Here is a 21,444-nt window from a genome sequence, read left to right on the forward strand (position 1 = left end):
GCTCAGATCAAATCCAATTGTACACACAAACATTTTTTGGTATTTTGTTTAGTAAACAAAGAAAAATAAAGTATGATACAATCAAATGTGCTTGGTGATCTCTCCTAATGCAAATCCAATAAATAAGGGGTAACGAGGATGCCAAGGTTTGATCCCAATGCCAATGCATATGATGAAATATCATGAGGGATCTTAGGGTCAAAATTAGGGTCTTACTGCTGCCCCTATTTAAGGACGTTCTAGCTGAGGAGATGAAGGTTAAAATCTTCGTATTGACTCAGTAGAATGGACTTAAGTAACAACATAGAAACAAATTTTGGTCCCTAAGAGACCTCATGATGCATATTGTAGTGAGAAATTCATGATCATTAAGTTATTGACAAGCTAAAGATCAATTAACAAGAGTCGCCACCGCAATTTTATTGTTTCCAAGGGAAAAGGGAAAAATGCAAACAAAACCCAAATAGTAAGAAGTTTTCAAATAAAAACTAATAAAAATCAGAGATCGCAGGTAAGGGGGTTGGTTACACAGAGGGAAGGTGTTAGCACCCAAAGTGTCCTAGGTACTTCTAGGGAGCCCTTTTTGTGTGCATATGTATTTTGTACAAAGTGATGTTTACAAACAAATAGAATGAGGGGAGGAGAAAAGAATTGATTAATTATATATTTTGTGTGTTTGACAAGATCTTCGGTCGTGTGCCTACGTACCAACGTATAAATGAGGGATCAAAACCTCGTAGTTCGTGCTAGAAATTTCAAAGTGAGTATGTTGATTTTAACAAAATTAAGCTTGAAAGGCACAAAGGCCTAAAATAGTTTGAATGAGTTAGTTCTTTTTGGAATTTTTGAAAGTTTAAGTTAAGTATGATTAAGTTTATTTATAAGTTTGACTGAAGAAAATGTGTTTGAAAAGGCAATGGCATAAGGCCAAAGTTTCTATCTTCTTGAAAGTGGTCAAAGTTTAGAACAAAAATAGTTCACACAAAGAAGTTTTTGAAAATGGAGGGAGAGATTTTGAAATTAAAGAAATGGGGAGAAGATGAAAAGACTACCCTAGATACAAGAAGTTTAAAAAGTTTAAAGTTGAAAAGATCTGACCAAACGGGAGCAATCCAATAGACATGTATGTCAATAGAAACCCAGAATTTCCTTGGACTTTTTTAGAATCAAGCAACACACAAATGCACAATTATATCAATCTTGAAGAGCAAAGGCATCAAATAAAGATGGACTCATCCAAGCTTATCCACTTCAATGATCTTCTTCAAAATAGCCCATGTAGCAGATGAATTCCACAAGTCACAGGTTCAACATAACAGCTCAACAATGATCAATGTTGTAGATGAATTTGGAGAGATTTTGAATGGTGTATCAGATGAATCCATATTTGCAATTTCTTGTTTCTTTAACAAATTGGCATTGGCCAAGTCCATTAGCAAAGGAATATTACCTAAGTTCTAAGTCCAATTGGGGAGATCAAATAACAGTCCACTCAAATTGTCTTTTAGGGTTTTTGTTATTATTACGTGCATTAATGGTCAAAGACCAACCAAACAAACAAAGCAATAAAGTATATCACACAATATGGTCCAAGTAGACAAAGTGAAAATTGTATAAACATAAACAATTAGAATGATATGTACAAGGATAAATGATAATAGAGCAATAAAAATAAATTGCATTCAAAGTAAAAGCTTGAAATTAGAAGTTAATGGTTAGTAAGTTAATAGTTAGTTTTGTTTTGCTTTTTTGATGTCAAGACATTCTTTGGAGAACACTCAACCCACTTGCCACAAGCATGGATCCTTGAACCAAAACATCTTCCAAAGGAAGGAAAGAAGGCCAAGTTTCCACACAATACCATGGAAGAGGGGAGACTTACAATCTCACTAACTAGAATGCTTATGCCTTTTGTGTCACAAATTTAGCTCTATGTTAAGCCATCGTAATTGGACTTATGTAGAAAGTCACAACTATTTGAGGTCGGGCAATAAACTTTTGGTGTTAATGCATGTTGGAGACATAATATTAAGAACTATGCTCATTAAACATACCACACACAAAAATATGCAAAAGGTGTGGCCTAATCTCTTCCATACTTATGTTAATCTTTCAATCAACTAGCATTTGGACTTTGAGATGTCATTGGCCAATTGAAAATGAATGGATGAAGAAGGGGAATTAGATGAAGAGGGAAAGGGATGGAGGAGATCACAAATTGGTCAAATGAGGACTTTTACCAAATTAATATTATTCATTCATTTTGTGAGATGGAATGTACATTCCATCAATCCCCTAAATCCAATAATATTAATTTGACAAAGTTAAATCAACCTTGACCAAGGCCCAACAACAGATGAGAAACTCCAACAAGTCAATTCAAATGGTCAACACAATTTAAACGGCATTTATTCAATTAAAAATATTTAAAATTTTCGAAACTTTTTACTTGCTGATTTTGCATGTAATTAAGAAATGATTTAACCAATTTTGTTTGTATATTCAAGAATTTATTTTGACTGATATGTTAGGCATTATTCATGATGAAATGCATATTATGTTGTACATATGATGCAAACTGAAAATGAAAACGAATTTACGAAAATTTTAAAATGCCCGGACAAAATTGAGATATGACAAGAAGCACTGCAAAGAGTTCTAAAGCAAGCGTTTGTGGAACATGATGTTACGGTGGATCAGTTTGATCATACTGTGGCTAACATCACTTCCTGTAATAATCTCAGTTTTTGTGATGAGGAACTCCTTGAAGAGGGTAGGAATCATAACTTGGCTTTGCATATCTCCATTAACTACAAGAATGACGCTTTGTCAAATGTGCTAGTTGACACCGGATCTTCATTGAATGTGTTGTCGAAGTCAACATTGTCAAAGTTGTCATATCAAGGAGCTCCTATGAGATATAGTGGCGTGACCGTCAAAGCTTTAGACAGTTCACGCAAAACTATGATTGGTGAAGTGGACCTTCCAGTGAAGATACGTCCGAGCGACTTCCAGATTACTTTTCAAGTAATGGATATCCACCCGACCTACAATTGTATATTGGGAAGGCCATGGATCCACGAGGCTGGAGCTGTTACCTCCACGTTGCATCAGAAGCTCAAGTTTGTCAAGAATGGGAAGTTAGTCATTGTTGGCGGGGAGAAGGCATTGTTATTCATCCACCTGTCATCTTTCTCTTATGTTGAAGTTGAGGATGAGGTTGGAACTCCGTTCCAAGCCTTATCTATTGCTGTTGAAAAGAAAGTTGGGGCACCTATGTCCTCATTCAAAGATGCAAGGAAGATTGTTGAAGATGGAAGTTGATCAGTGGGGACAGATGGTAGAGGTCTCTGACAACAAGAACAGAACCGGTTTGGGCTTCCAGCAAGATTCGTCAGTTGTTAGATCTGATGATGTGCAACTCAGCTTCCGTAGCGGAGGGTTCATTCATGGCAATGAACAACACTTAGCTATTGTGCTAGAGGATGACGAAGAGGAAGACTGCACCAATTTTGTGACGCATGGAAGAGCTTGCAACAATTGGACTGTTGTTGATATTCCTGTTATTATGCATCGATCTAAGTAATTGCTTTTATTTGTTTTTTGAAAATCCTTCTCCTATGCCTAAGGGAGAAGTGAACATTGTCTAGGCATTTTCAATTTGATCATTATTAAATATAATTCTATTCATCCACATCTATGATGTTTTGTTTTTACTTTTTGCTTTATTCTGAAAATGGTAATCACAAAAAAAACATAAATAAATAATATAATTGTCCATCTGCATAATATTTGGTCACAAATTCACTTCTCTAAAATCAAAATATCAAATCATTATACAGGTTGGCTTCTAACCCCATTAAATACAATGATCCTACTCCTTCTCCAAATTTTAAGTTCTCTGTGATTGAGGCTGAGGAGGAAAGTGATGAAGAAGTCAGTGATGAATTGTCTCATCTTCTTGAGTGTGAAGGAAAAGCCATTCAGCCATTCGAGGAGCAGATTGAGCTAGTCAACTTGGGTTCCGAGGATGATGTGAAGGAAGTCAAGATTGGGTCTCAACTGTGTCCAGATGTTAATAAGGGGCTGATTGATCTTCTTCGAGAGTATTCAGATGTGTTTGCTTGGTCCTATCAAGACATGCTTGGTTTGGATTCTGAGATAGTGGAGCATAGATTGCCGTTGAAGCCAGAATGCCCGCCAGTCAAGCAGAAGTTGAGAAGAACTCATCCTGATATGGAAGTAAAGATCAAAGAAGAAGTGCAAAAGCAGATCGATGTTGGTTTCCTTGTTACCGTTGAGTATCCGTAATGGGTGGCCAATATTGTGCCTGTGCCGAAGAAAGATGGAAAAGTCCACATGTGTGTTGATTATAGAGATTTGAAAAAAGCAAGTCCGAAAGATAATTTCCCTCTGTCACACATTGATATGATGGTGGACAATACAGCTAAATTCAAAGTCTTTTCGTTTATGGATGGATTTTCTGGATATGATCAGATCAAGATGGAATCCGAAGATATGGAGAAGACCACACTCATTACCCCTTGGGGAATATTCTGTTATAGAGTGATGCCTTTCGGTTTGAAGAACACTGGTGCAACTTACCAAAGAGTAATGACTACTCTTTTTCATGATATGATGCATAAAGAGATTAAAGTTTATGTCGATGACATGATTGCTAAATCTATTGATGAAGAGGAACATGTTGACCATTTGTTGAAGCTATTCCGACGTTTGAGGAAGTATAAACTCCGCTTGAATCCCAATAAGTGTACTTTTGGTGTTCGTTCTGGTAAGTTGTTGGTCTTTATTGTCAAAGAGAAGGGTATTGAAGTTGATCCTGCCAAGGTCAAAGCAATACAAGAGATGCATGTGCCCAAAACTGAGAAGCAAGTCAGAGGTTTTCTCGGCCGCTTGAATTATATCTTAAGATTCATTTCCCACATGACTGCCACCTGTGCGCCTATAGTCAAGCTTCTTAGGAAAGATCAGTCTTGTGATTGGACCGAAGACTGCCAGAAAGGTTTTGACTGTATCAAGGAATATTAGCTTGAGCCTCTGATTCTGTCTCCACCTGTTGAAGGAAGACCGTTAATCATGTATTTGGTTGTGCTTGCAGAGAGTATGGGTTGTGTTCTTGGTCAGCAAGATGAGACTGGAAAGAAAGAATTTTCAATTTACTACCTCAGTAAGAAATTCACCGACTGTGAGACTCGATATTCTATGCTAGAGAAGACTTGTTGCGCATTGGCTTGGGCTGCTAAGCGTCTGCGTCAAATATGTTGAATCATGCCACTTGGTTGATATCCAAAATGGATCCAATCAAGTATATATTTGACAAGCTTGTTTTAACTGGGAGGATTGCTCGTTGGCAGATGTTGTTATCAGAGTATGATATTGAACACCGATCTCAGAAAACTATCAAAGGTAGTGTCTTGGCTGAGCATTTGGCTTACCAACCGATTGAAGATTACCAATCAGTGCAGTATGATTTTCCCGACGAAGAGATCTTGTACTTAAAAATGAAAGATTTAATGAACCATTTCTTGGAGAATGGCCGAAACCTGGTTCCCATTGGGGCATGGTATTTGATGGAGCTGTTAATTAGCATGGTAATGACATTGGGGCAGTAGTCATTACTCCTCAAGGCATGCATTTTCCATTTATAGCTAGATTGACTTTAAAATGTACAAACAAATCAAAGTACTTGGACGTCTATGGAGATTCAACTTTGGTGGTGAATCAAATCAAAGGTGAATGGGAGACGAATCAACCCGGTTTGATACCATATAGATATTATGCAAGGAGGATTTCAACTTTCTTTACAAAGGTTGAGTTTCATCATGTCCCTCGAGATGAAAACCGGATGGCAGATGCTCTTGCAACGTTGGCATCAATGATTATAGTGAAATATTGGAATGAAGTTCCCAATTTGACTGTGATGCATTTTGATAGGCCAACTCATGTGTTTACTATTGAAGAAGTCAAAGATGAGAAGCTGTGGTATTATGACATCAAGTGTTTCCTCCAAAGTCAGGTTTACCCGTCTGGGGCATCTTTGAAAGATAAGAAGACTTTGAGAAGATTAACCGGAAATTTCTACTTGAATAGTGATGTTTTGTACAAACGAAACTTCAATATGGTTCTACTCAGATGCGTGGATAGACACGAAGCAGACATGTCGATGACTGAAGTCTATGAAGGTTCCTTTGGTACTCATTCCAATGGACATGCAATGGTGAAGAAGATGTTGCGAGCAGATTACTATTGGTCGACAATGGAATCTGACTGTTGCAAGTTTGTGAAGGAATGACACAAGTGTCAAATATATGCAGATAAGATTCATGTTCCTCAAACATTGTTGAACGTCATTTCCTCCCCATTGCCCTTCTCCATGTGGGGAATTAACATGATTGGCATGATTGATCCCAAAGCGTCGAATGGACATCATTTCATTTTAGTGGAAATAGATTACTTCACAAAGTGGGTTGAAGCGGCATCGTATGCGAATGTAACTAAGAAAGTTGTTGTAAGGTTTATGAAGAATCAGATCATATGCCGTTATGATGTGCCAAGTAAGATCATTACAGATAATGGATCAAACATGAATAATAATATGATGGAAGCTCTTTGCAAATACTTCAAGATTGCACATCATAATTCTTCTCCCTACAGACCTAAGATGAATGGGGCTGTTGAAGCTGCAAACAAGAACATCAAGAAGATTATCTAGAAGATGGTTGTAATGTATAAGGATTGGCATGAGATGCTCCCATTTGCTTTGCATGGATAATGTACATCCATTCGCACTTCAACAGGGGAAACCCTTTTCTATCTTGTATATGGTATGGAAGATGTGCTCCCCGTAGAGGTTGAGAACCCATCACTGTGTATGTTGATGGAAGCCAAGTTGACTAAGGCTGAATGGTGTCAGACCAGGTATGACCAGCTGAATTTGATTGAATAGAAAAGGTTAACTACTATGTGTCATGGTCAGTTATACCAGCAGAGAATGAAAAAAGCTTTCGATAAGAAGGTCAGACCTCGTGCGTTTAGAGAAGGTGACCTTGTGCTCAAGAAGATTCTATCTTTCAAACCAGATTCTAGGGGCAAATGGACTCCTAATTATTAAGGCCCATATGTTGTTAAGAGAGCCTTTTCGGGCGGTGCTTTGATTCTTACAACTATGGATGGTGAAGAGTTTGTTCGTCCTGTGAACGTAGATGCAGTTAAGAAATACTTTGCCTAAAAAGAAAAGAATAGCTCGCTAAGTTGAAAACCCAAAAGGGCGGCTTAGGTAAAAAAGAGTGTCTCGGTGGATTGAAAACCCGAAAGGGTGATCCAGGCAAAAATTAGAGACATGAAACAGAAAAATTATCCCGATAAGTTGAGTACCCCACCTTGGGGCAATTTATGCAAAAATTAGGGATTCTGGAAAGTAACTGCATCTTGCTGATCTTCAGTTTCAGAGACGTTTTTGAGCACAACGGTCGATGTTGATTCATTATCCCCAGTAGCAGCAGCCAAGAGCACAATGGATATCAAGAGTTGGTAGAAGGATTAGTGATCATTGTATTCAATGTAACCCTTTTCCATGTAAATTACCATTTTCAACTTTGTAAAGATCTATGGAGTCTTGTCATTTAAAGACTACCATCCCATTAAATAAAGTTGAGCTTTTATCCAATTGTTTCTACTCTTATTTATTTCAGCTCAAATAGTTTTAAATTTTATTATGATCATTTTTTGAAAATTAATTTTTAAATCAAAGTCGTTTTTCTTAAACATATAAAAGCATGATTTTTAAGCAATCGATTTCATTTAAAAGGAATATCAACAGTGGTTCGAAAGCAGTAAGCCCTAAGTGTAGAGCATTATTGGTTCTCCCCAAGCAGTAGGCGCATTTTCTCTTTCATCCCCGACAGGATTGTTCAGCACTCGGTGTTTGTTGATTTCTCCAGACAATTATTGTTCGCCATTTCCCCAATGAAGTTGCCAACTGAGTTGGTTGATTGATCCCTTGCGGAGTTTAGTATTTATTCCTCAGCCGGTCTTATATTTGGTTTCCGACAGGACTTCGGTTTCCCCACCAATCGCCATCAGATTCTCTCCCAGTCAGAGTTTCCTCCTGGTTTCTGAGCAACTATTTGTGTTTATCCCCTGCATGGTTGTCTCCCATTTGATACGGTGTTGACCTAAAATTCCCCGCAGGCTTGATTACAGTTTTCCTCAGCGAATCTCCTCCTCCCCGGTTAGGGTTGAGCCTTTGGGAGGATGATCTCTATTTTCTCCAGCGATTGTCTCCCTCTTTTGTGGATTGACCGAGAATTGTATCGATGATTCAAGCGTAATCATCATATATACATATACATATACACTCATTAAATTTCATTATTACATCATCACACTTGTTGATTCATTCTCGTGATTTTTAATTCTCTGTTATGGTGGTACTTTATCCCTATGCAAGATTGGTGTCTGTCCTCCTTCAATTGTAGAGTGTCAGCCCACTAAGCAGAAAGACTTTAACCTTTCTCCTTTCCCCACTGAGTTATTTCCTCGTGGATGATGATTTGTTTCAGTTTCCTCCCCAGTTGATTATCTGGATGGAACCACTCCCCTTGAGCTATGTCCTCATCGGGTTGAGTCTTGATTGACCTTTTCATTCTAGATCTTACCTAGATAGATGTTTTAGGTTCCCTAAGAGTCTATTACCCAGTAACTGGTAATATTCTTCTTAGTTTGAAGTTTGTTATTTCTTGCCCAATACCTGGCAAAAGTAACCTTTTTCTCCCAAGCGGATTCATTTTCATGTTTCCCCAGGAAGTATATCCTTGATATGTTTATCCTAACCGATGACAGATATTTTCTTCCCTTGCTTTGAGTCTATCCTTGATATGTTCATCTTAACCGGTGACAAATATTCTCATCCTTGGTATTCTACCCAGTAAAAAGGTAGTTGTAATCCCTATTTTGTTCCCCAGAGAGTCAATCCTTGATATGTTCATCCTAACTGATGACGGGTTTCCTTCTCTTGCGGTCTTCTGCCCAGTAACCGGTAGTTGTAAATCCTGCTTTTCTCCACTCGCAGATTTTATCCTTGATATGTTCACTTTAATTGGCGACAGATATCCTCTTTATGGTCTTCTATCCAGTAACTGATAGATGTAATTCCTATTTTCTCCCCTCGGAGTCTATCCTTAATATGTTTATCCTAACCGGTGACGAATATTCTCTTTGTTGGTATTCTATCCAGCATTGGATAGATGTAATTCCTACCTTTTGTTAAGGCGGTTTATCCTTGATATGTGCATCTTAGCCGATGACGGGTATCGTCCTTAACAGTTCCCAGGCAAGTTTATCCTTGATATGGTCATCCTAACCGATGACGGATTTTCTTCCCTTTGAGTCCATCCTTGATATGTTCACTTTAACCAGTGACGGATATTCTCTCCTTTTGCGGTCTTCTGCCCAGTAGCTGACAGTTGTAAATCATCATATGCATTAGCATTAGGATCATACCTTGTCATTCTCCTTACCCCTCTTTCATTGAGTTTGTTTTAGGAGAGATCACCATAAAAAAATGACTTTCCAAGAAAAATTAGCTCTTGATTCCAACATGAAATTTGTTTGGAATGTCATAAGACTTTTTCTTGGAATAATTTTCATATGACAAAAATTGTAGGGGATGGGGTCTAGGGAGCTCTTGTTTTGACCAGTTGACTTTCTCTGGTCAACTTCTTTGAACCAACTTGCAAACTTGAAGTTCTCTTGATCTTTGGGACTCATGGAGGATCATATATGCTTGAGATGATGTAAAATAAAGTATACCTTTATATATTTGATCAGTTGTTGAAGAAACTTGCTGAGGAAATCACAGAAGATACCCAGATGAATTAGGGCTTCCAAGGTAAACAAGCTTCAAACTCTTGATGAATTCTTGATCAAATTTACAAATTAAGAACATGAGGATCCATATATGATGTTTAAAACCAATGTGGACCATTTTTGGATTGATCTCTTTGCATTTAGGGTCTCAAACCCTAGTTGTGAGCTTGATAGGGCACAAATGGATGTACACACTACCTACAAAAGAAACAAAGATATACATAGACATATTTTTGGTATTTTGGTTAGTAAACAAAAGAAAATAAAGTATGATACAATCAAATGTGCTTGGTGATCTCTCCCAATAAGAACCCAATGAATGAGGGGTAAGGAGGATGCCATGGTGTGATCCCAAAGCCAGTGCAAATGATGAGATATCATGAGGGATCTTAGGGTCAAAGTTGGGGTCTTACATTATGGTCTGAACCAAAGGATTGTATGATTTGAACTCCAAAAAGGATAGGTATGTATGAACCAACGGGAAAACTGGCATCAAGCCAAAACAAAAGGGGTACCCTAGCATCAAGCCAAAATAAGGGTATACGAGCATCAAGCCACAAAGTTGGCATCAAGCCAAAAATAAAGGGATATTGGTTCAGAAGATGGACATTGATTGTTGGCCACAGTATGTATGAAACTCAAATAAATAGTGTATTTGGATCAAATAAAGAGTATATCACATGGAATGAATGAAGGTAGAATATGAATGCATCATAGAGATGAATGGATGATGCCCTAAGGAAGAAGAAGGAATAATTAGGACTATGATCTCCAAGGATTCGCATCCTCGTGCCTACGTATTCTCACTATGCAATGAGAAAGTCAGAGCATTCGTAGTTTGTGGAACCATGAAAGCAAAGGAAAGATAAGGAAGTGTTTTCCTAAGCAACTAGGACTGACAAGACAAACAAATTCAAGGGTATAATTGGAGTGATGAATAGTATAAGTTGTACCAAGAGAATGGTAATGTGGGAACCCATAAAGGAAAACTGACTTTGAACCCAAGAGTAAAAAGGTACATACTAATATGTGGAGGGACAAAGGCATACCCACTGTATTGTCATACCAAAAAGAATAAAATAGGTGTTTGGCATCAAGGAAAACATCTCTTGGTTCACAAGAAGGACAAATGTCCTATAAGTGTAGGTATGGAACCCACAAGAAAGTGTTGTTTAGTATAAGGAACAATATATCACTATAGGGAACAAACAATTTGAAACCAAAGAAGAATGGTATATTGGATCCATGAAGGAATAAACTCTGAATCGAAGAGTAAAAGAGGTATAGACTAAGATGTGGAGGAAACTAGGCATACCCACGCTTGTCATAACCCAAAACAAAGAGAATCAAGTGTTTGGCATCAAGGCAAACATCTCTTGGTTCAAAGGAATACATTGGTTATGGAATCCAAAGAGAATGTATTTGATCTCAAAAAGATGGTATTGATTGATGAATGAAGAATGAAGGATTAATAAATAGGGTAGCTTATGGAGAAACTGAATCCTCCTGCATACGTATTCTCACCATGCAATGAGAAAGTTAAAGCTTTCGTAGTTCAGCCTACTAGGGATGACAACAAGATGATTAATGAGGCAAGAGGAATGATATGATAATGGAATATAAAGAGTGCTTGACAATCATTTGATATGAATCACACTAACGTCTATGAATGAAGGCAAATTCTTTGAATAACTAGGGCCTACGCCTCGTACGCAAAGTCACTATAGACAAGGGTAGGAGAAACTTCACCTCTTCATTCCTTGTTACTTAAGGCTCATGGCATGTGACACTTATCATAACTGACAAGTTGTTGGATACGAATCCCCCTTGCTGCTCCTTGAGTTGATGTTGCTTTAGTGAAGAAGACTTGGAAATTTATTCAGTTCGCATTGTATTAAAGTCTATGAATGAAGACGAATGCTTTGAATAGCTAGGGCCTACGCCCCGTACGCAAAGTCACTCTAGACAAGGGTAGGAGAAACTTTGTCTCATCATTCCCCATTACTTAAGACTCATGGCATACAATTTGAATCGTAGTTACCAAGTGTTGACCTTTGTTGTATCTTGTATAATCCGCTGCTTGATTTGACTAGGATGCCTTGCATGAAAGTCTGGACTTGAAGCTTTAAGATTGACAACATTAGAAATAGTCTTATCAAGTGATCAAGGGGCTTTTTATCACTTGATTAGATTGTGGGATTATACATTTTGATCAACTTAAGTCAGAGGGTTTAAATTAACTTGAAAATGTATGGTGAACCTAGTATAAGGGTTAAGGTTATGCACAAACAACTCCTAAGGGATCATGCCAAGGTTAAACTCATATTAATCAGATACTTCATGAAAATCAACTTGATTAAACTAACTAATTATCCTAAGTCAAATTTAATCCTAATGGAACATGCATTTCTAAGACAAAATGACCTCTAAGGATAAAAAGGTCAATTCACATGAATATTCAATTAGGAACACAATTAAATCCTAATCATAATTGTCCTAACTAACAACCTAAAAAATTAATCAAGTTCTAAAAAATTATCATCCTAATCAATTTTCAAAACCTAATTATTTAGAAATCTAACTAAATTCTAATTAATCCTAATTTTTATTCTAATATTAAAATCCTAATTCTAATTAGTCCTAAAAATCTAACTAAACTAATTAAACTAATCCTAAAAAAATCTAAATGGCCTAATTAACAAAAATTAAAACTAAACAAATAAACAACAAAATGAACCAAAAACAAATAGTAATAATGGGCTCCGATGGGGTAAAGCCCTGAAACATGGGTTCCCAAAGCTGAAACACGTTTGGGCTTAGATGGCCAAAGCCCAAAGGGAAATGTAGCAAGCCACAGGGGTGAAGATCCCAGGTTAGGGGGTGAGTTATTGAAAATAGGGTGAAGTCCACAAATGGCCTAAGCCCAAGCATTAAGGCCCACCCGGAAACTGATATATGCAAGTGGATAAGGCCAAATCATGTGGACAATGAGTCAGCAGTGAGTAGGTCGTGAATCAGCAATGCATAATAATCCTTAATTAATAAAATGCACATGAAAAACGAACTCAAAGCATGGACACATCCTCTATCCTCTCTCATCAGCCTAGCCCTATCTCCGCCTCGCTAGAGGCCTCTCCGACGGCGGAGCCACCATGAGACCTCAATCCAAAACCATCTTTCTACCTTATTTCGTACCCTGAATCCAGATATAGCCATGAAAATTTCTAAAGATTCTTGAATCGAGCAAATTGAAAGCAAACAGCCAAGAAACCTAATCTATCAAAGTCAAATTATATGGTGTACAAGCAAGGATTGTCATGCAAACCATGGGGATAATGATGCCAAGAGGGTCTACTACACAATGGTAACCGATTTCACGTCAAACAGAGAAGAAAAGATTTACCTCCAAAATAGAGAAATGTTTTGGTGAGCGTTGATCGAAAAAGACTAAGTGCAAAGGGAAATCACTTGAAGCGCAGGTGATATTCACGATCTTGTTTCTTTACTTGATATACACTTCTTATTCTACCTTCACTTCTTCTTCCAAATTTCCTCTGTGATATGAGATTAAACCTTGAGTGATGAAACAAAGGCTTAGCTAACTCTTCTTAAAGCTTCAAGGTGAAGCTTCAATGGAGTTCTGGAATAGAGCTTTGAGTGAGTGAGAGAGAGAGAGAGGGGATTGAGATTAAGAGAATAAGAGTGAAACCAAAATTCTCCAAGTGAGTCCCTCCCTAATGAGTGAAGAATGATTTGATTTATAGAAGTTGAAGAGCATAACTGAATTGGGCAATCCGGTCAGGGGTTAGGGCACATATAATAGAGTTAGAATTGCTCAATGAAGGTTGGTTAGGTGTTAGTGAACCGTTAATGAACTGTATTAAATTCCCTCGAGAGTTTTTATGAATTTTCTACCTATTAAAGAAAACTCTTAGTTTATTGTTAAGCCTTATGAGAAGTTCAGTTGGATTTGGTTGGATGTTAAAGTTAGTTTCAATTATGTTACTTGCTATTTGAATGTTAATTTGTTATTAGTAGGTTATAGTTATGCAGCTAGTGAATTTAACTTAGTTAGTTAGCATTAGTCAAAGGAGAATTAGTTGATGTTAGAAAGTTGAACTGTTATTGCTCTGTTAGTGAAATGTTAGTTAAACTAACTGTTAGTGGATTGTCAGTTAGGTAAAATGCTAATTACTTGAACTGTTATTGATTGTTAGAAATTCAGTTAGTTGAAATGTGATAAAATGTTATGTTATTGTTGTTATGGAATTAGTTAGTAATGTGAATATGTAAGCAATATTTGTTAATCAGTTAGCTTGCATTGTTATGATTGTTAGTGAATGATTTGGATTTTGATGTTGATTAAATTGATGTGATTAAAATTAAAAAAAGGTTAGTTGGCTATGCATTGTTGTATGAGTGAATCCCACGATCGCCAACAATTGCTTAGTTGAGCTTTCATGAGCTTCTTGAGGCAAGACATAAAAACTCGAATGTTGTTAGTTAGCTTAGGCTGCTTTTGAACTGAGTTTGCATCAGTGGCTCTATCAACATGTTGATTGAATGGTTTGGAATGTTGTAGGTAACCTGCTGCTATACCCTTCCAGATTTGTGTAGCATAATGAATATAGATGTGGGTTGCAACTTGTGTTTCTTATTTTGAAATATTTGTGCATTGCTCCACTATTATGATGGATTGATGGACTGATTAAATGCATTGTTGCAGGTTTGCACATGAGTCTTGTTGTTGTTGTTTTGTATTGGCTGCTACAAGTGGATATTGATTGTTCATGGCCTTAGGGACTTGTGGAATTTTGGCCTGCACGAAAGAGACAAGAGCCAAGGCTTATACAGGTTGTGTCATGCTGAAATTGGTTAGCTATGTGATGGGTTGCAATATTGTTGTGCATTGCTGCTGCAACAAGGTATGCATTGTTGTTGGTATGTATGCATAAATGTTTTAGGATGATGCACTTACCCATACTATGTTTGTCATGGATGATTGGTTGGTATGCATGATTGAATGCAGGACTGGTTTATGGATGACAAGGCTTGTGGCTTATAGTATGATGGCAAGCAAAGTGACTAAGTTCAAAGACAAGGCCAATGCAAATTTACAAGAAATGTGATTTCTTTTTTTTAAAGCAACATGATGATGGGAAGTCAAGGAATAGTGCAAGACTAGGAATATAGATAATATTAGGACTTTAGGATGAAAAAAATGTAATGGTTGACTTTGGTCAACTGGTTGACCAAAAAGTCAACAGTTGACCAAAAGGCAACTTTTGTAAAAATGCATTTTTTTTGTAATGAACATTGTATATGCTAATGAATGAAGGAAAACAACTTTATTTGAATAAAATGACCATTATGATTGAATCCATGTTTGAACTTCATATTGAACTTTTGCCTTGACATCCATGTTTAAGCCATGAACCAAGCACCTTTAAAATATTTGAATCACAAAGATCATGAATGTATGAGTTGAATGAACTTAAGGCAAATGGACTAGGGGAACATGATGAACTAAAGACTAATGGGCCCATAATGCATCATGAAGCACAAATGGAATAATGAAAACAATGGATCAAAAGATCATGAATTAAGGACTTGAATGCACCAAGAGACCTAAGTTAATGGCCTAGGAATTGCGAAGTAGAATGCATATGTATGGATGCCTGAACCATGCCTTACATCAGTTGAAATTCCAAGCATGTAGACATGTAGGTTAAATGGATGATTTTCATGATCACGTGTGGTATTTGATGATTGATGATGCATGATACAACGGTCAAGCACCTCCTCCTAATGAATTAGGTTTTCAAACAAAGACAAGATGAAAAGCCAAGCAAACGAGGCACATTAGAGCCAAATATCCCTGATTAGGGTTTCATGATGTACACCATCCACTCAAGGACTCAGAATCAAGCATGAGGCTCCATAAATAAATTCACAATGCATGAGCCCCTAATTAGGGTTATAAATTTTCCAACCAATGCCGAAGAACCAATCACAAGATCCCATGTAGTACATACAAGAATTAGGGGTTTGATACCTAGAAGGATGCCATGATGAGGTCTCCTTGAATCCATATCTCAAAGATCAAGCAATTAGGGTTTCATTACCATGATGAGCATATGAGGAGTCATGTCATACTTATAGGGTTGATCCTCAAACAAACCCTAGCCTTGCAACCCACAAGCTTTAAATCTATGAATATCAATTAGCAAGTGTTAACATGAATGAATGATGCATAAGAATGAAGCATGAATGGAATAGATGAATCCCAAGTCAAATTTTGGATGAAAATATGAGAAAGGGAGGGCAATTTTTGGGGTACAACACATATCAACCTCCGTCACCGGGGTGCTCTGCCTCCATATCCAGGTTGCTGATAAACTTCACAAACCGGACTTTCTAATATCGAACCTCATCGGAGAGATCCTTTTCATTGTATACAAAAAAGTGATTTCCTAGTAGAAAGTAACCCTCAATCTAATACCTAGAGAATAAGTCAGGACATCTGCCATCCACTCCATCATCGACATCAAAAATTATAGCATGGGCTTCAGGGCTGACAGGGTTACCAGAAAAAACCGGTATTCAAAGGGAGAAAGCTCTAGAAGAGGTTGAATCCGTGAATAGTCGGCTTTAGGTAGAGAAATCATCTACCCCTAGTCTGAGATGTTGTGTCACGAAGGCATTTGAAGAGATGAAAGAAGAGGAAGACAAAAGGTTTTCTATTCACGTACTCACACCAGTACTGGTAAACTTTCATGTATGCCTAACATGTAGGGTGGAGTTGCGAAGGAGTATGGCCAAATGTTTCAAAACCTCTATATCAAAAACAATGAAGGGGAGACAAGGCCCACGGTAGAAAAAAACACAATCATAAAAAGGAATAGCGCAACCGCCATACTTTTCACATATTCTCTCATCTTTAGAAGGATTCAAGATTCCCCAATCATAAGACTAACCAACTTCCTTAAAAGCGTCATCAAGACCACCTGCTTCAGCAAAAGAAGAAACATTGGAAGAGTAAACATGATCCATCCAAGAAGATGGAGTATCCTTCTAGGAATTGTGAATACTTTTCTGTGATTTCTTGTTCATATTGCACTAACTTTGCAGTTGCAGGAAAATGAAATGCTAAATAAGGAAATAACTATTAAGCTGAAAAAGAAAGACTCATAAAGAAATTATGATACTTATTCCCCTTAAATAGAGCTATATTTTGGAATGCAAAGAGGTTTCATCAAACACGTATAATCACTCACATGTAACACTTAAGAGCTCCGGTTTCCAAGACTCATAATAATGATATCTATGAAAAGATATTTGAAATATGGTGCATTAAATAGATGATTTTTTTAAGAGCTATAGCACTTCTAATTCATATGTCCTAAAGCGATCAGGGGATGGTCGACATTCAGGCTTCCATATTAGGTCCCTGCCTACCTTAACATCGGCAAGGGCTTGGGGGAAAACTATTATATGCCGATCAGATCAACCTCAAATCGTTCTGGACCCACCATAATGACTTGACCGACCACTAGGAAGGGGCCCCACTCCTTCCAGAATTTTCCCAAATTTGAAGGTTGTCATCCCTATGATCCCAAGAGATCTAAAAAATGTAACTATGTCCAACGAATCTCAATTTCATTTCACTCTTCTTCTTCATATACTGACTTGAGCATTTGAGTGCAAACATGGAAGGTTCGCCTCTCCATCGTGTCAAAAGCTACGATCTGCCATCATCTTCGTTCATCTTCTCATTTATGGATCCATAACGAAACATGTTTTGTAATAATTTTTTATAAACAATGTAATTTGGTATTCTGTGTATATTAGCTTATGTTCTATTATAAAATAAAATGGTCTGGTTCTATTACAGATGTGTATATAGATGATGTCACAAAATGTGTGTATAGGTTATGTCTAAAAAAATACAGGTAAAAATAAAAGTTAAAATAAGTTATATTTGACAAAAAAAATAATGTTGATGGGGATCAAACCCATGACCAATAGGGATAGTGGTGTGCGCTTTCTAGATTTGTAATTAAAATCGAGGTAAATACACATTTTCTACCTCAGATTTAAACATAAGCCAAGAGGTATAATGACATGTGTTTTCTAGTTTTGAAAATACAAAAATATTGTTGATGGGGATCAAACCCATGACCAATATAATTTTTTCCTTAGTGAAACTATACTTGAGGAGAAAAGTGGCAAGTTTTCATGACGCCCTTTGTTATCTTGCATATGAAACCGAGGTAAAGTCCTTTTACCAAACAAGATAAAAGGGACTTTTTCATAGTACTGGGGGTATTCCAACCTTTCTGCTGCATAAGGTCAATCCATTACCAATGCTCTTGAGATAACGATAAGAATGAAGGCGAAGTGGGTTCATATCCATACAATAGCAAATAGGTGGTCGATATGATTTCAGAGAACAATATGGTTTCAGAAAGAGATTGCAACGACACTAATGAGAGATAAAAGCCCTTTTGGTTCTCTAATGGAAAAAGTTAAAATCCTAATGAACTTCAACTCGGATTCGATTGAACACATAAAAAGGAGAACAATTAAGTGGCTCATATGTTGACAAAAAGTTTGACTTAACCAGTCAAGTCAATTGTAATGAAAAGGAATTTTAATTTTTATCAAATAAAATTTTTATTTGTCCTTGTATGTCAACTCAATTTTCAGTTGTGTAAGATCAGATGCAGATATGCGAGTTCGAATTCACGACATCCCATTATTCACCTTTAAGAGGTGAATCTAACTACTAGATTATTTAAAAAAAAAATTTACTCTTGAATAGGACATCATGAATGACTCTCTTAATTAGGAATATAATTCTAAATTTAATCTAAAATAAGAGGTTTACTTTAAATTTAGAAGTTTAAAGCATTATATATTTTAATTAATGATAAAGACACAGTCAAAATACTATACAATTCAATTATTTTAAAAATAGAATATTATATAAAAATCATAGGTAACAGATTTTCTCAATGTTCATATGTTGATTATGACTCTTTGACTCATGCATATCAATCATTAAAAATATCACCAACTAATTATATAATATATATATATATATATATATATATATATATATATATATATATATATATATATATATATATATATATATATATATATATATATATATATATATATATATATATATATATATATATATATATATATATATATATATATATATATATATTATCCCTATTTATTCATGTATTCAATATGATTTTTAAAGTCATTCAGATCACATTATGATGAATAATATATACGTTATAAATATTATTTGATGAAAAGTTATAACCTCTATTCGACTTATATATTACATATCTACTAATATATCAAATAATTGAATCTTATAAAAAGTATAGTTTCTGGCAAGAAACCAATAGATGGGAGGTCGAAATTTTTACCACTTATGTTTTTTATAAGTGTACCCAACATTTAATAATTTAGTGTTATTTTATTTTTAAATTTAAAATATAAAATAAGTTTTTAAAATATTTTTAAATTAAATTTTCTTACAAATAATTTTAATAAAAATTTATTATTTAGAAAAATCACTTGTCCAATCATGCATGCTAAATTCTGAATATTGCATGTTGCTGTTTTGGTTTGTTTCTAAATAAAACACAAGACAAGTTCCTTCACCATTAAAATCAAAGGATCTCCATTACTCTAGCTTCTTTTCTATATTTATATTTAACCAAACAAATATATCACTCTTTTCTATCTTCTTCTTTTTCTCTTTAATTCATTTTACATCATTTTCTTCTCAATCATATCACTATGGATTCATCATCTTCTTTACACATAGCAATGTATCCATGGTTTGCCATGGGCCATCAAACTGCATTCCTTCATCTAGCTAACCAACTAGCAAAAAAAGGCCACAGAATCACATTTCTCACGCCTCAAAAAGCACAATCCAAATTAGAACCACACAATCTCCACCCTCAGTTAATCACTTTTGTCACAATCACAGTTCCTCACGTTGAAGGCCTTCCCCCCAACGCACAGACAACAGCTGATGTTCCATACCCTTTACAACCACACATCATGACAGCCATGGATCTAACACAACCCGACATTGAAACTCGTCTCACTGATCTCAAACCTCACATTGTTTTCTACGATTTCACGCACTGGATTCCATCTTTAACCAAACGTTTAGGTATCAAAGCTCTTCATTATTGCACTGGTAGTTCGGTTATGGTTGGCTACACTTTAGCACCAGCTAGATATTCACAGGGAAACAATTTAACTGAATTTGATCTCATGGAACCTCCTTCTGGTTACCCTGATTCATCTATAAAACTTTATATTCATGAAGCTAAACTCTTTGCTGCTAAAAGGAAAGAGTTTTTTGGTAGCAATGTTCTTTTCTATGATCGACAAGCCATTGCTTTGAATGAAGCTGATGCATTGGGATACAGAACTTGTAGAGAAATTGAAGGACCTTATCTTGATTACATACACAAACAATTTAATAAACCGGTTCTTACTTCAGGACCTGTTATACTTCAAAACTCAAATTCTATTTTGGAGGAAAATTGGTCTACTTGGCTTGGTGGATTCAAAACAGATTCAGTTGTTTATTGTTGTTTTGGAAGTGAATGTGTTTTAAGGCCAAATCAATTTCAACAAGTTATGCTTGGTCTTGAGTTAACCGGCATGCCATTTTTTGCAGCATTGAAACCACCTTTTGGTTTTGCAACAATTGAAGAAGCATTACCAGAAGGGTTTGCAGAAAGAATAAAAGGAAGAGGTGTTGTTTACGGTGGTTGGGTACAACAGCAACTGATTTTGGAACATCCTTCTGTGGGATGTTTCATTACACATTGTGGTTCAGGTTCTTTGTCTGAGGCATTGGTGAATAAATGTCAATTGGTTTTGTTGCCAAACGTTGGTGATCAGGTATTGAATGCTAGGATGATGGGAAATAGCTTGAAAGTTGGTGTGGAAGTTGAGAAAGGTGAAGATGGAATGTATACTAAGGATAGTGTTTGTGAAGCTGTAAGAACTGTGATGGATGATGAAAATGAAACCAGTAAGAAAGTGAGAGCTAATCATGCTAAGATTAGAGAGATGTTGCTTCATGAAGATCTTGAATCGTCTTATATTGATGATTTCTGCAACAAGCTTCAAGAGATTGTTGTGGAAAAGAGTTGAGCCATCTTTATGCAATTTAATTTAGTCATTACCTATTTAAGTATGAGACTATGTTTTGGATTTTTCTCTCATTTTTTATATGTATGTTTGTATGGCCATTCATCTTCATGAGTTGAATCTTGGTACTAGATAAATTTGTTGTGTCTATTTGCAAAATGTCTCAATCTAGCATTGAATAGATTTTCTTTTACACATTTACAAGTGATATAGTAATTAAAAAAGTATATTGGGACTCAATTAAATAAATAATTATTGATTTATTTAATGTATAAATAAAAATAGGAGAAAGTTTATGGGAAGGAAAAACATGTAAATCTAATTAATTAGAAGGATACTTGAATTAAT

The 21,444-nt window shown here is 36.1% G+C and overlaps 1 protein-coding gene and 1 long non-coding RNA gene across 2 annotated transcripts; both read left to right on the forward strand.

Annotated features, from left to right (window-relative positions):
• The first annotated feature begins 12,540 nt into the window (after nt 1-12,540).
• Nucleotides 12,541-15,267, forward strand: LOC127085543 (uncharacterized). The gene is made up of 2 exons (XR_007789170.1): nt 12,541-13,367; nt 14,615-15,267. It is a non-coding gene; the product is annotated as an uncharacterized LOC127085543 (long non-coding RNA).
• Nucleotides 15,268-19,691: 4,424 nt separating this feature from the next.
• Nucleotides 19,692-21,215, forward strand: LOC127082780 (UDP-glycosyltransferase 79B30-like). The gene has a single exon (XM_051023018.1). It carries the CDS (start codon nt 19,717-19,719, stop codon nt 21,097-21,099), a length of 1,383 nt encoding a protein of 460 aa, XP_050878975.1. The 5' UTR covers nt 19,692-19,716; the 3' UTR covers nt 21,100-21,215.
• The last annotated feature ends 229 nt before the right edge of the window (nt 21,216-21,444 follow it).

This window comes from Lathyrus oleraceus, chromosome 5, assembly GCF_024323335.1.
Source record: "Lathyrus oleraceus cultivar Zhongwan6 chromosome 5, CAAS_Psat_ZW6_1.0, whole genome shotgun sequence".
NCBI classification, from domain to species: domain Eukaryota; kingdom Viridiplantae; phylum Streptophyta; class Magnoliopsida; order Fabales; family Fabaceae; genus Lathyrus; species Lathyrus oleraceus.

Excerpts from the sequence above, each read along its gene's own strand:
- LOC127082780 (XM_051023018.1), top strand. The coding sequence starts at position 19,717 with ATGGATTCATCATCTTCTTTACACATAGCAATGTATCCATGGTTTGCC.